The sequence below is a fragment of the Paroedura picta genome, chromosome 3 (assembly GCF_049243985.1).
Source record: "Paroedura picta isolate Pp20150507F chromosome 3, Ppicta_v3.0, whole genome shotgun sequence".
Taxonomy (NCBI): domain Eukaryota; kingdom Metazoa; phylum Chordata; class Lepidosauria; order Squamata; family Gekkonidae; genus Paroedura; species Paroedura picta.
Window position 1 is genome coordinate 117165955 of NC_135371.1, and position 14093 is coordinate 117180047.

At 45.3% G+C, this 14093-nt stretch overlaps 1 protein-coding gene across 2 annotated transcripts in view; it reads right to left on the minus strand.

Moving 5' to 3' along the window:
- The window catches only part of LOC143832630 (C-type lectin domain family 17, member A-like), a 43988-nt gene that overhangs the window by 3635 nt on the left and 26260 nt on the right, over window positions 1-14093 (minus strand). For both annotated transcript variants that reach the window (XM_077327321.1, XM_077327322.1), the window contains exons 5-8: window positions 13541-13603; window positions 12761-12850; window positions 8791-8963; window positions 7694-7806 (exon numbers count right to left, since the gene is read on the minus strand). In XM_077327321.1, coding sequence (XP_077183436.1) covers window positions 7694-7806; window positions 8791-8963; window positions 12761-12850; window positions 13541-13603 — 439 coding nt within the window. The remainder of the gene's footprint in view (window positions 1-7693; window positions 7807-8790; window positions 8964-12760; window positions 12851-13540; window positions 13604-14093) is intronic.

A 14093-nucleotide genomic window follows, 5' to 3' on the forward strand; every position in this document is an offset into this window, starting at 1 on the left:
AAATCAGCACTTTCATTACGCAAATAGAAGGGAAATTAGAGAATTATATGTTCCTGGAACTCACATGTTCTAATAATGATAAAAACTGCATCTCATTTTATGTGTGTTTTTTTTGGGGGGGGGGGAAATCTTAAAAATCATACTGAAGTGCAATTCTAATGTTAATGTTAGGAAATGTTTACAGCCTGGATTAGATTCTAGTCAGTTTTCCCTCTAATCCTATTTTTTAAAATTTGTAGATTTTGTGGAAGGAAACCTTTATACTTAAGTTTATCAAGATAACACTGGACTATATAGTTGTCATTTTAGAATAGATGGTGTCTGAAAGGTAATTTATGTGGATAGAAATTGAATATGCTGTCTGTCAGGATCAGTCCCTGCTCTCTGTCATGATTACTGTTCAGTGAATCTGTCTGACTCCATCTTGTATGCTGTGCCTCTGCTGTGCCTTTGCTGAAACGTTCCCATGTAACCGAACCCCCTGCTTGTAGTTTTCCTTTGATTCCCCATTGCTTTGATCCTTGCATTTTCACACTGCATATTCTCCCTGCTGTGAAACAATGTTGCCCGGTTCCTGTAAACATCTTATCAGCTAGCCTGAGGCGCCGGCCTGACCAAGACCGCGCTAACTTCAACACCTTGGCAGGAAGCCTGGGATGGCACCTGGGTGAGGGGTTCCCCCCCTCCCTTGGGAACACTCAAGTTTTGGGCGGGAGAAAAGTATTGATAAGTGCCTACTGTTCTTGTATCGAACAGATTTGACTTTGAATGTTATAGTGAACTGATCTACTGCCAATTAAAGCTTTCTTATTATAGAAGTTTTGTTGTGAGTTTTGTCAGCGCTTGACACTGTTTTTCAAATATCCAAAGCAAGAAACAATTTAAATGAACAAATTTATACTATTACTGAACTGAGTACTATAATGCTCAATTTCCTCATTTACAACATCTATGTATCTGTGGGAACCCAGTAGTTGAAGATCTGCCGCACTATCTGTTGGAATGTCCACTTTACACAAATCCAAGGAAGAAATTTCTGAATAAAATTATTCCAGGGGCATTTTCTTCAGCTCATGATAAATTAAGGTATTTGCTTTCTGATGCGGACCCATTTGTGTCACAAAGGGTTACTAGCTTTGCTTTGGCTGCAAGAAAGATTCAAGCTGGCCTTGTGGCAAATAATGTGGGCTAATGAGCAGAAGGTATGGGTAAAGTGTAATTTTTATTCTGGTTAAGTGATAACCATGACAGAGCTGTGTTTGTTTTAAACAATTTTATTGTTATCTGATCTTGCGATCGCCTATGGCCCAGTACAATAAATTTTGACTTGACTTGAACCGAGTATTATTTGTAGGTTGCTACACTGCTTGGGAGTTACATTTTTAGCCTGTGTTGGTAAGCATCTGGAATGTATTAAATGCATGGCGTTCCCAATTGTGTCTCCTTTTAACTTGTCTGAAAAGTTACCCTCTTAAATTTTGATGGTTCCAGGCTACTGAACAAAAATTAGTCTCCATTGGCATCGATCTGAACTCCCTACTACCACTGGAAGAAAAATGTATCTTCCGGATTATTAAACAGAGAATACTAGACCATGAGCAGCAGGAACTCATACCTACCCAGCCTCGAGTCTGCTCACCAGCATTCTTTGGCATCACTATGCAGAGAAATATTATTTCTACATATTTGCATCTTCTTGATGTCCCACCCCTGAGAAGAGCTTTTCTCCTGGCACGAATGAATGCTTTCCCCTCAAAGGTCTTAGAGGGAAGATTCCACCATATCCCATACCATGCGAGACTCTGTCCGTGTGGTTCTGGCTGCCCTGACTCTGTCTCACACATTTTGTTAGATTGCCCCTTATAAGAGCAGTGTCGGGATGACAGCTTTGTTGCTTTGCTGGGAAACATGCCTTCTGTAAGTAAATTTATGACCTTGCAATTTCTGCTCTCTGACAAAGACCCAGAGGTAACCATTTTAGTTGCCAGAGTTTTAACTAAGATGCTTTTATAATATGCTGCCTATCTTGTCTTGGTGTAGCCAGTTTGGTGTAGTGGTTAGGAGTGCGGACTTCTAATCTGGCATGCCGGGTTCGATTCTGCACTCCCCCACATGCAGCCAGCTGGGTGACCTTGGGCTCGCCACGGCACTGATAAAACTGTTCTGACCAAGCAGTGATATCAGCACTCTTTCAGCCTCACCCACCCCACAGGGTGTCTGTTGTGGGGAGAGGAATGGGGAGGCGACTGTAAGCCGCTTTGAGCCTCCTTTGGGTAGGGAAAAGCGGCATATAAGAACCAACTCTTCTTCTTCTTCGTCTTCTTCTTCTTGTATTTTATCTTTTATAGTTTATTTAATCATTTTAAGATCTGTTTGGTTATGTAACCCCATGGACTATTTTATTATTTTGTTGAAATTTTAAACCCTATTTTTATATGTCTTATACATATTTTATGCCAATAAAAGGTGACTGACTGACTGACTGGCATGGGGAGTTGTTGTTCTACATATTGTGATGGCTCTGTTTATATTATCTGTATTTTTCATATTTCATATCTATACAGATTAAATATGCTAGGACAAGGTGGAAGTGAAACAAGGTATTCAATAAGAGAACCTTGTCACATATTAGTGCAGCTGGAATAAATATATACAGCTGGAATAAACTTTTAAAAGACAACTTTGATATGAACCTTTGGATTTTGAGGTTTGGTTTTGCCAGCTATACCATAGTGTTTTTTTCTTCTTATATTGTAACCATTTCCTGTAGCTGCCTATATTTATTTACTACCTCTGAAGATGCCAGCCAGTTACCGGCAAAGCATCAGGGACTAAAACTTCCAGAACACACAGCCCAGAACATCCACAACAAGCCAATTGACTCTGGTCACAGAAGCCTTCGACAATTCATAGTTGATGAAGCATATTAACATGAGCGTGAGGGAAGTTTAGCTAAGTGGCAGAGTAGGTTTACAGTACTGTCCTAAGCAGACTTGCACATATGGATTTAGGAGACCTAGAAAGATGTTAATTCTCCTTAGGATGGCTCTGTCAGAAGTTCATGCATCATAGCAAACAATTCAATGGAACAATGATCAGACTTAAATGTGTTTATAACTGTTTGGCCCATTATGTAGTCAAAGAGCCGAACACAAAAACAATTGCGCCAATGAAACATGAGAACATATATAGTCACATTTTTTTAAACACTTCATTAATGGAGTAATTAATTTTTACAGAACATTCAAAGTTCTTTTGCTTGCATCTAGAGACCCATTAACAGTACTGCTGAGATGTGTACTCACGTATAGAAACTGACCCAAAACAATTTTGATTGGTCTTTTCTGTTATTGGTTACTGAACCCAAAATAATTACTATACAATGTAATAAACCTTTATATAACTTAATATCTAGTTATAGACCCACCAAAATAAAGCAGAGCTCTGGAGACAGAAGAAGAGTTGGGTTTTATACCCCACTTTTCAGTAACCGAATGAGTCTCAAAGTGGCCTACAATCACCTTCCCTTCCTCTCCCCAAAACAGACAACCTGTGAAGTAGTTGGGGCTGAGAGAGCTCTGACAGAACTGTGACTGGCCCAAGGTCACACAGCTGGCTGCATATGGAGGAGTGGGGAATCAAACCCAGATCTTTATATTAAAGGCCATTGCTCTTAACCACTACACCAAGCTGGCTCTTCTGCCTGAACTGGTAGATTGCCAGAGTTCAGCTTGCTGCGTCATAGACCGAGAGGAACTGAGGAAGAACTTGTTCCTTGGTGCCCTCTTGTGGCGACAAAGATTCTTCTGGGATAAAGAAGAACTAGTACAGCCAAGAAATCTGATAGCTGTTGTTGGAGTTGTGGGAGATGCTGGGAGAAAATTATTAGGGCGGCTGGAGTGGCCTTAAGTGGAGTTGTGGAGGAGAGGGGAAGCTAGAGAGCCCCGAAAGGCGGGATCTGGCAGATCCTCTCCTCTGTGAGGTTAGACTAGCTGTTAGGTGTCAGGTTGGGTTGGGCGGGCTAGGGAGGATTTTTTGTAGGGGCTGTGTAGGGAGGGTGAGGTTAGGGTGGGTTAGGGAGGGAATTGGTAGCAGCTAGGTTAAATTAGATTAGTTAGATTGGTTAGGGCCAGTGAGAGGGAGGAGCTACAGCCGCTCTACCCAAGGTATTGCAGTAATTAGATAAGGTTTGGGGCCAATATACAGGGCACTACTGGCTGTGTCTAGACATGGCATGGTCTGCCAGACAGGAACGACAGAGTGGGCATGGAAGGGGAGAGGGGGTTATAACCCAACCTGGGAGAACTATTCCAGCACTTCTGGGCCAAGGGAGGTATGGCGGTGGGAGGAGGTTCAATAATAGGGGGAGAGCGGCACACGTAGGTCCAGAAAGGCCCCGACCGTGGAAACACGGTCGGTGGCCTGGTCGATGTGCTCGCTGTCCTTCAAACCTCCGTCCCATCCCCAAATTTGTAGGAGAGAGGGCTAGGGCGGAGCCGGTGCTGATGCTATGCAACGCCAGGTCGATCAAGAACAAATCCTCAACCCTGCGGGACTATTTCGCAGGGCATGGGGTAGACCTGGCGTGCATCACCGAGAGCTGGGTGCGTGAAGGTGAAACAGTCGCCCTTAAAGATCTTGCGCCACCCGGCTTCTCGGTCCTCCATCAGCCCCGGCTCCATGGTAGGGGGGGTGGGGTGGCGATCCTAGTCCGGGACAGCTATGCCTTCAGGGCTCTCCCAGCACCATCGATCCCAGGAGTTGAATGTGTCGGCCTGACGTGGGAATCGGTCGAGAACGTGGCCATCTGGGCGGTGTACCGTTCACCCACTGCCCCGCCCGATGCCCTGCTGGGCCTGCTGGAGGCGGTGGCCGCCTGGACATTGCAGTTCCCCAAATTATTAATTTTGGGGGACTTTAATGTCCATGCGGATTCGTCGGCTCCAGGACTTGGCCTGGACCTGGTGTCGGCCATGGCGACACTGGGGTTCTCGCAGTTTGTTGCTGGTCCCACTCATCAGGCTGGCCACACCCTGGATTTGATCTTTGGTGCTGGTGTTGAGATCGATCTGGTGGCTAACAACATCGTTCCGTGGTCTGACCACCATACCCTGAAGGCTCGCCTACGGATGCCACCCCTCCCCTGTTTGGGTGACGGACGCATTTTAGTCCGCCCACGGAGACTTATGGAACCCGAAGGATTCCTGAATGCTCTGCGGGACCCGATGCCCTCCGGTGTCTCGTTGGAGGCCTTGGTAGAGGACTGGCAGTCCCGCCTGTTGGCCGCCATTGACGAGATAGCCCCTGAGCACCCTCTCCGCCCTCGCCTCAAGCAGGCTCCGTGGTTTACCGCGGAGCTTCGGGAGAGGAAGAGGGAGGTGAGACGGCTAGAGCGAGTGTGGCGGAAGACCCGCGACGAAGCTACAAGAACATCTCATCGCACGCTTATGAGGGCGTATGAGATGGCGGTGAAAGCGGCAAAGTGTGACTACTTTGCTGCGGAAATCGCGTCCGCTAGCTCTCGCCCAGCCCAATTATTTAGGGTAGTTCGGACTCTTACTGCCCTCGAAGGAGGGCACCAAAATAGTAGACAATTGGAACTTGGTTGCGAGGCTTTTGCGAGCTATTTTGCGGATAAGATCTTGTCGCTCCGTCGTGACCTTACTGCCACAGTTGATACAGTTTGTGAACTAGAAGCTCCGTGGCCGTTACGGGGGATCAGGTTTGATGGCTTCAGGCGGCTCTCTTTATCCGAAGTGGACAAATTGCTAGGGTCAGTGAGGGCGACCACTTGCCCCCTTGATCCCTGTCCGTCGTGGTTGCTTAAGACCAGCGACCCACGGATAGGTGTTCCCCTGAGGGAGATTATAAACCTCTCCCTTACATCGGGAGAATTCCCTCAGCGGCTCAAGGAGGCAGTGGTTCGCCCTCTTCTGAAAAAACCATCGCTGAATCCGCGGGACCCCGCCAGCTACCGCCCGGTATCGCATCTTGCATTCCTGGGCAAGGTGGTTGAGAGGGCCGCCGCGGACCAGCTCCTAGCATTTTTGGAGGAAACTTCGGCCCTTGATCCATACCAGTCTGGCTTCCGTCCTGGCCATGGGGTGGAGACCGTGCTGGTCGCCCTGACAGATGATCTCCGGCGCCAGCTAGACCGGGGCGGGTCGGCCATTCTCGTGCTATTAGACCTGTCAGCCGCATTTGATGTGGTTGACCACGAGCTCTTGGTTCACCGCCTCGCTGATACTGGGATTGGAAGGGTGGCTCTTAAATGGCTATCCTCCTTTCTAGAGAACAGGTCACAGAGGGTCGCTGTGGGGGAGGAGTTATCCGACTCCTTTGCACTCCCATGTGGGGTGCCACAGGGAGCGGTGCTCTCCCCCACGTTATTTAACATCTATATGCGTCCCCTGGCTCAGCTGGTACGGAGTTATGGGCTTGGGTGTCATCAGTACGCTGATGATACCCAGCTCTATCTCTTGATGGATGGCCGGCCAGATCTCCCCCCAGAAAAATTCGCCAGTTGTTTGGAAGCAGTGGCTGGATGGATCAGGAGGAGCCGCCTGAGACTCAACCCCTCCAAGACGGAGGTCCTTTGGCTAGGCCGAAGGGAGCAGGAACAGGAAGCGCGTCTTCCCTGCCTGGACGGGGTACAATTGTCATCTGTGCCCCAAGCCAGGAATTTGGGAGTGATTCTGGATACCTCACTTTCCATGGAGGCCCAGGTCACTAAGGTAGCTCGGACGGCGTTTCTCCATCTACGCCAAGCTCGGCTACTAGCGCCCTACCTGCCCCCGGAACACCTGGCCACTGTGATCCATGCAACGGTTACTTCTAGATTAGACTTCTGTAACTCGCTCTACACGGGCCTACCCTTGTCTCTAACCTGGAAGTTACAGCTGGTACAGAATGCAGCTGCACGGGTCCTCACTAAATCATCTTGGAGGTCCCATGTTCAGCCTCTGCTGAAGCAGCTGCACTGGTTGCCAGTTTGTTTCCGGATTAGGTTCAAGGTTTTGGTACTAACCTTCAAGACTATACGCGGCTTGGGTCCTGCATACTTGAGGGACCGCCTATCTCCTTATGCCCCCCGCAGGGTACTTCGCTCTGCGGGTAAGAATCTGCTGATGATCCCAGGACCCCGGGAGGCATGCCTGGCCTCGACAAGGGCCAGGGCCTTTTCGGTCCTGGCCCCTACCTGGTGGAACGAGCTCCCTGAAGAGCTGCGGGCCCTCTCGGAGCTCTCTGAGTTCCGCAGAGCCTGCAAAACGGAGCTCTTCCGCCAGGCGTCTGTCTAAGGCCGGGTGATGGCCCGGGGCTAAGATCGGACCCCTCTCCCCGGAGGGGGGAGGCCAGTACTAGACTGACCTGGTTCCCCAGATTGTTCCACCCTATGCCCAATTATCCATCCATTCCCTTCTGCTCATCCAGTGGGCCTGTATGGGAATAGTTTTTTAATCGCCATCATTGTGACTCAGTCATTATTTTAATGGGGTTTTAATGGGGAATTTTAATGGTTAATATATTGTATTTGTTTTAAAACATTGTGAACCGCCGCGAGCCGGTTTCCGAGAGCGGCGGTCATACAAATCAAATAAATAATAATAATAATAATAATAATGATAATAATAATAATAATAATAATAATAATAATTGTATAAAGAGAAGTTGTCAAAAAAAAAAAAGTACTCGCCTGATAGTTACAAGTTTATCATCTTCACTCCATCTCCATTTTCCATCTCGTTCTATGTCAGTTGTACCCAGCCAGTGTGTCCCTTTGGTACTGATAGAATCTCTCAAAAAAGCCTGAATTTTTTTTTAATGTAGAAAAATGAGGTATATTTCCTTAGATATACTTGATGAACATTTGATAGAAAACAAATACACTTTGGCCCTCCCCCCTCCCACTAGAGCACTGAAAGGTTTAAAATAGGGCAGCTTTTAGTGAGGGGTGATACTAAGTTGCTGAGTGTGGGAAAATCACCTAGTTAGCCATCTTCAAAAACTTTCCTGTGATCAAGATTGAAACATGTCAGGCACCAGAAGGTTCGAGGCAGGTCTGACACTGTTTTTTTTTTTTTTTTTACATTCCATCACTCAGCTTACTGAAAGAAGACCATTCAAGACCAAATGCCAAAGTCCCGCTGAGAAGCTGCAGGTGTACCTCGGTAGCCAATCCCACGCTACTGACAGATGAAAAGTTCTGCTGTTCTTCCTCAGTCTGGGCACTCATTACTGAGGAAGGCCAAAGGGCTGTCCCTCTGCTTCTCCTGCTTCACACTAACACACGGATCTGGGGCCTTGATGGGATCCTCGATCTGGGACAATTTGTGTTTGCAGAGAGCCACGTGAACCAGCAGATACTTTCCGTGAGAAATTAATGAGCAAAAGAAAAAAGGTGGAGGTCTGAAGTTCAAATAGTTAAGGTTGCTGTCTCCAGTTAACACCAACATATCAAATAGTCTTGCATTTCCTTGTTCCTGTTCATTCTGGCATGGCAATCTGAATGCTAATAAAAATGCACCTTTTGATTCATTATCCAAAGTAGCAGAACTAGAGCCTTATGAGTAAGCAGTATGGTATAACTATACTTAACATAGTAATTTCACTTTTACAGTGCCGTTTGCTAATCGTAATCAACTGCTTAGCTTTCTGCTTACAGATGGAATGATGTTGATTTGTGCACTAAAAAAAAAGAGAGAGAGAATATGGGCCTTTGGCTTCACTGGAATCACCTCTATGTACAGACAGCCTGATTAGGTTCATTGGTTATTTGGAAGGTGACCTTACCTGTTCTTCATCAGATTCCACAGAAGCCAAATGAGCACTCTGACCAGCACAGTATGACAAAGACTCGCTCCAGGTTTTTGTATTTGATGAAAAGTAATAGCAGGCATTCTCTCTGGCCCTCCACTTTGGGGGACATGCTGAATAACTGATTGACATGTGTTTGCAGAGGAATGCTGAAAAGCAAATGTGCCATGACACTCTATTAACATTTTGTCCTACCTGGACACTGCAGATTGCATAAAGGCGGAAAAGGCATGCATTTCACCTGTCTTCCAAAATATTGTGATGATAAGCCAATCTGACTTCTAAAGCATTGTTGAACAGCATGGCCTCACCCTTAAACCACCTACATGTAAAGTAGAGTTGTCCACATTTCATGGTCCCTTTTTAATTCTTAATGGTGGCTTAGCTTTCATAAAACTCAGCTATCAATAACTAAAACAAGAGTAGACTAATTAGAGACAGTGCTGCTCAAAAGTCCAGTTCTGTTTTCTGCCAAACCTAGGTGTCTATCAGTGAAACAGCTAGATGTGTGTTTTGCTAAACAATTTTTTTCATCGTCCATGGTAATTTACAGAGTGCAAGAAGACAAATCCCTATAAGGGCCACAACAAAAAGGAATGTCTGGGCGAATGTTATCCCCATATTCATGAAAGGGAAAAGGAGGATCTGGGTAACTTGAAATCTGTAGCTGGCATAATTTTGGAACAAATAATCAAGCAGCTGGTCCTTGAGCAGCTGGAACAGAGAGCTGTGATTTCTAAGAGCATGGGTTTCGCAAGAACAAGTCATGTCAGACCAACCTTATCTCTTTTTTTGAGAAAGTGACTACCTTGCTGGATCAGGGGAATACCATGGACATAGTTTATCTTGATTTCAGTAAAGCTTTTGATAAGGTTCCACATTATATTCTTGTTGACAAGTTGGTAAAATGCGGTATGGATTCTAATTCTGTCAGGTGGATCGATAACGTTGACAGATCGTACCCAAAGGGTATTATTAAATTTGCAGACAACACTAAATTGGAGGGGTAGCAAACACAAGAGAAGACAGAATCAGGATACAGTATGATCTTGATAGGCTAGAGAACTGGGCTAAACTAAATAAAATGAAATTCAATAGAGATGTGGCGGGCCTGCTCGGAGGCTGGAGGCGAAGCCAGGAGACCAGCGGGGAGGCAGGCGGGCGGAGATGGTTTCCCCTGGGGCCTCCAAGCAGACCCGCTGCATCCAAGATGCGGTGGGCCTGCTCAGAGGCCCCTGGGGAACCCGGGATGTTGCTGGGGAGGAGGGGTGGGGATGGCGGGGGGCCACCCACTGCTTTTCGGCCTGGGCACTATGTCGCCACGGCAACAGAGCACCCAGGCCAAAAGGGAACCTCCCGTGGCGGTGGCGCCGCATGGGGCTACCCACTCCCTTTCGGTCTGGGAGCTCTGTTGCCCCAGCGACAGAGCTCCTATGCTGAAAGGGAGCCTCCCATGGAGGCGCCGCCACACAGCCTGGCCTGCCCACTGCCTTCTGGCTCGGGAGCTGCGGCGACAGAGCTCCTGGGCCGAGAGGAAGCCTCCCGCAGCGCCGCAGCTGCGTGGGGAGGGCTACCCACTCCTTTAAGGGGGGGGCCTTTAAAGTCCGGGCTTTGAATCTAGTAATAATAATAATATGCTAAAAATATCCGAAACATGGATTTCCTCACTAAAAGATGTTGAGATGCTTAGAAAATGATTAATTGGTGCATCAGAAACTGTGGGATACAGGAACATGCAATTCAACTCTACCCCCAGTCATGTGGATTTTAGTGTGGAAATCTCAGGCTTCTTTGGATATTTAACAGCAGAGATGTGTCAATAAATGGTAATGAGAAAATGGTGTATCTGAGTGAGAAGTGTACCAATGGATTAAGTTGTCATGTGGGAAGCTGGTGAATTTATCAACATGGAAGTTTTAAAAATTGGGCTGGGAGATTATCTCTTGGGAATATTACATAGTTGGTCTACTTCAGTGTAGGCTAGATAACCAACATACTTTCAAGTCTATGATTTATATTCATTCAGTTACAGGTGTATTTTCACCCAAGTATTAACATGGCTTGAGATTTCTTATCTTTTTATAGACAAACACAAAAACCAGTCAAATACTGGGCTTTTGTGTGCCTATGAAGACCAAATGTTTGTTGCCTGAATTTATGCCTCTCTGACATTTATGGCTAGCATAGTTGGAATTTCCTGTAAATAGATCATGTTGAGATTTTTTTAACTGTGGAAAGTCCCTGACTATTTTGGGTTGGTTTAAAGAGTAAATGGGTCCAGGACAAAGCCATCCTGAGAGATAACAATTGACTGGATCCATATAACAAAAAAGAGGAATTTGCCAAATTGGTTGATACCATATTCCAAATAAGGAGATTAGGGGCTCTTTAGAGTACATGAGCACAGGTTTCAAGCCAGTGTAAGTACTGTTGATTATGTATTTGCCACATAAACATCATGTATAGGCTGTCTGAACAGGATAAATGGAGGGAGTAATGAAAACAACGTGACAAGTTGACAGAATACCATTGATATACTCCATAACTGAAATATATGCAGGCTGGTCAAAACTTTCTAGAATTATCTGGAAGATATGAACCGCCTGCACAATAAGGTAGATTCCATTCACAGATTGGTACTAGTGTGTGACAATAGCTAGAGCAGTCTTTCTCAACTTTTTTTACCATTGAGAAATCCCTGAAACATGCTTCAAACTTTGAAAAACCTCAGAAGTAGCACCATTGTGGAGAATATAGCTGGGAAACATAGCTGTGTACCTGCCAGTCCAGGGCCCCTCCCTCTCCCATCCCCTCCAGGCTCATCATTGGCCATTGGGCAGGTCAACATGACCATACGTGGTCATATCACCCAATACATTTAAACAGTTAAACAGTCCATAGGGCCTGCAAACTGAGCTCTTTCACCAGGCTTTTGGCTGAAGGCCAACAACAGGAGGCCTTGCTGCAGCCTGGACCTATCCCTGACAGGCATCTGTGCCATTCCATTGTTGCCAAGCTCATGGTCTTTTCTCTTAATTGTGGAAATTACCAAACTGTTCCATGCTCCCAAGTTATGTTTATTGTTGACTGTTAAGCTTTGTTCTGTTGTTAAAAAATGTTTTGATTTATGTTCTGTTTTACTGGTTTCTATGCACACCACCCCGAAATGTCACACTGAGGGGCTGTATATAAACTGAATGAATAAAATGAATAAATTAATGTTCAACAATTTTTTAAAACGTATAAAAATTAATTAACTCTCACCCATTTGGGAAACCTTTCCAGGGCCATCAAGAAACCCCAGGGTTTCACAAACCCTGATTGAGAAAGCCCAACCTAGAGCAAAGGATTTACTCCTCAGTAGAGTATAAGTGATGGGTTACACTCTAGGAAGGGATCTTCTTTATAATTGATTTCTGTCAGTTCTATTGTCCTCTGTTTCTCTCTTCCTCTCATTGAACAGTTTGGAAATCTCCTGGAGTTTGTAAGCCTGGAATAGAAACTTCAAAACACAGCAATTGACATATTTCCCCTTGGCAAAAGGCCTCTTGAGATAACATCTGGCCAATGGGGAAATAAATATTTCTGGGTTACTACATTTCATGCCAAATTGCTAGCAATTCCTTCTCTGCCCAACTCAAACTTCCCTTACCCTTATTTTGGATTAAGGAAAGGAAAGGTGAATTTATCTCCCTGTTGGATCACTTGCAACTGCCCAAAAAGCAATCTTGACAGAATCTTACCCTTTCTTCTCTTCACTATTAAACTGTTCAGGAAGAGAGGTTTCAGGCTGGAAAGGAATCCTCCCAATTTTCACCTCAATTTTCAAAAAATTCTCTGAAGCTTCCTGGGAATTCTTGGTGGGCAGGTGGGCGGTGAGCCCCAAGGGGGATTGTCATAGGGCACAATTCAAATATACAACCATCCCATCCCAGTGTTCTCTCACCAATGATGCCCTGAAGTTCAGTGAGGTCATTTCTTAGAGATTTCTGAATAATGTCTTGTTTTGTTCGGATATCATCTAGGCCCTTCAGCACTGAAAGACAAAGCAAAATGTCCAGCGTGATTTGCAGTTTGGGGAGCCAAAGGACAGTTTGTGTTGCTCAGTCACCGCTCCAACCATTCTAAGTGTTCCTATGATCTATAACAATGTCAGAGTGAAGCGCACATTACTTGCAGTGCTTATGCACATCTTACTAGTCTTTTTAAACTGTCTGAATCAGAAGAGCTCGTGTCGGGGGCGGAAGCTATTGTTTTCATGAAGTCTGAGATGTATGATGAATGAATGGAGCCACTCATCTTTTATGTGGCAAGAAGTAGTGGGGCCTGACTGCCAATAGGTAGAGCTATGCTTTGGACACTGAAAATAATGGAGTGCCATATCTCACTCTGACATTGCCTGCTTTGGACTGTGGCCTTGGCATTACTCATAGGCGTCACAGTGGTTTCTATTGGTCCAGTCATTATCGTTATGTTTCACACCAATAAACTTAGTTGATGTCAATCTTTTTGTATCACACTTGTGATCTAATGGATACCACAAACATTTTACAAAATCAGATCAGCAGATGTAAGTGCATTGGTAATTCACAGGTCAGTCTGGCAGAAAGGGCTTAACCATTTCACATTAGCGGTGCCCAGTTGCTAAGCCACCTTCATCCACAGGAATTTTCTTCATCACAAGAGAAATAAGGGAAGGTACATGTAAAAGAGCCACAATGCTTACCAGTCGTTGTCATCTCAGTGTTGTTCAAGTGTAGCTCTTTCAATTCCTCTGAAACTGCTGAGTCTAAAAAAAGAAAAAGGATGGAGAAGGGACTATCCTGTTCCTCATACTTCTGTCAAAATTAGCTTTGCTTGATCTACACACCCATTGTGGATTCTCCCTTCTTGGCCTTCCTTCCTACACTGTCTAAATCTGAGGCACAGGTCTTGTTTGTCAGACCTCACTAGTTATAAAGGCAGTGAGAGATATTCCTTGTAAGCTATCTCATCAGGATCTATTATCCCCAAATCCTTTTGTAAGACTGGTTGTGAAGGAAGTCTGATAGTTGAAGCTATCAAATTATACATTTAGAAAAATATTTTTAAATTGTTACCAGAAGTTCAGATTTTACAGTGTGGTTCATAAGCACGCCAAAGGCTAAATAATTAGGACCACCCCCCACCCAACCACCCACTTTCCTCATTCTCAGGAGCAATGAGGCAACAATTCCTCTGTTCAGTCTATAACTGTCTGAGCTTTCTCTTAAAGCCAGTGGCAATTTGCTGAAGGCCTT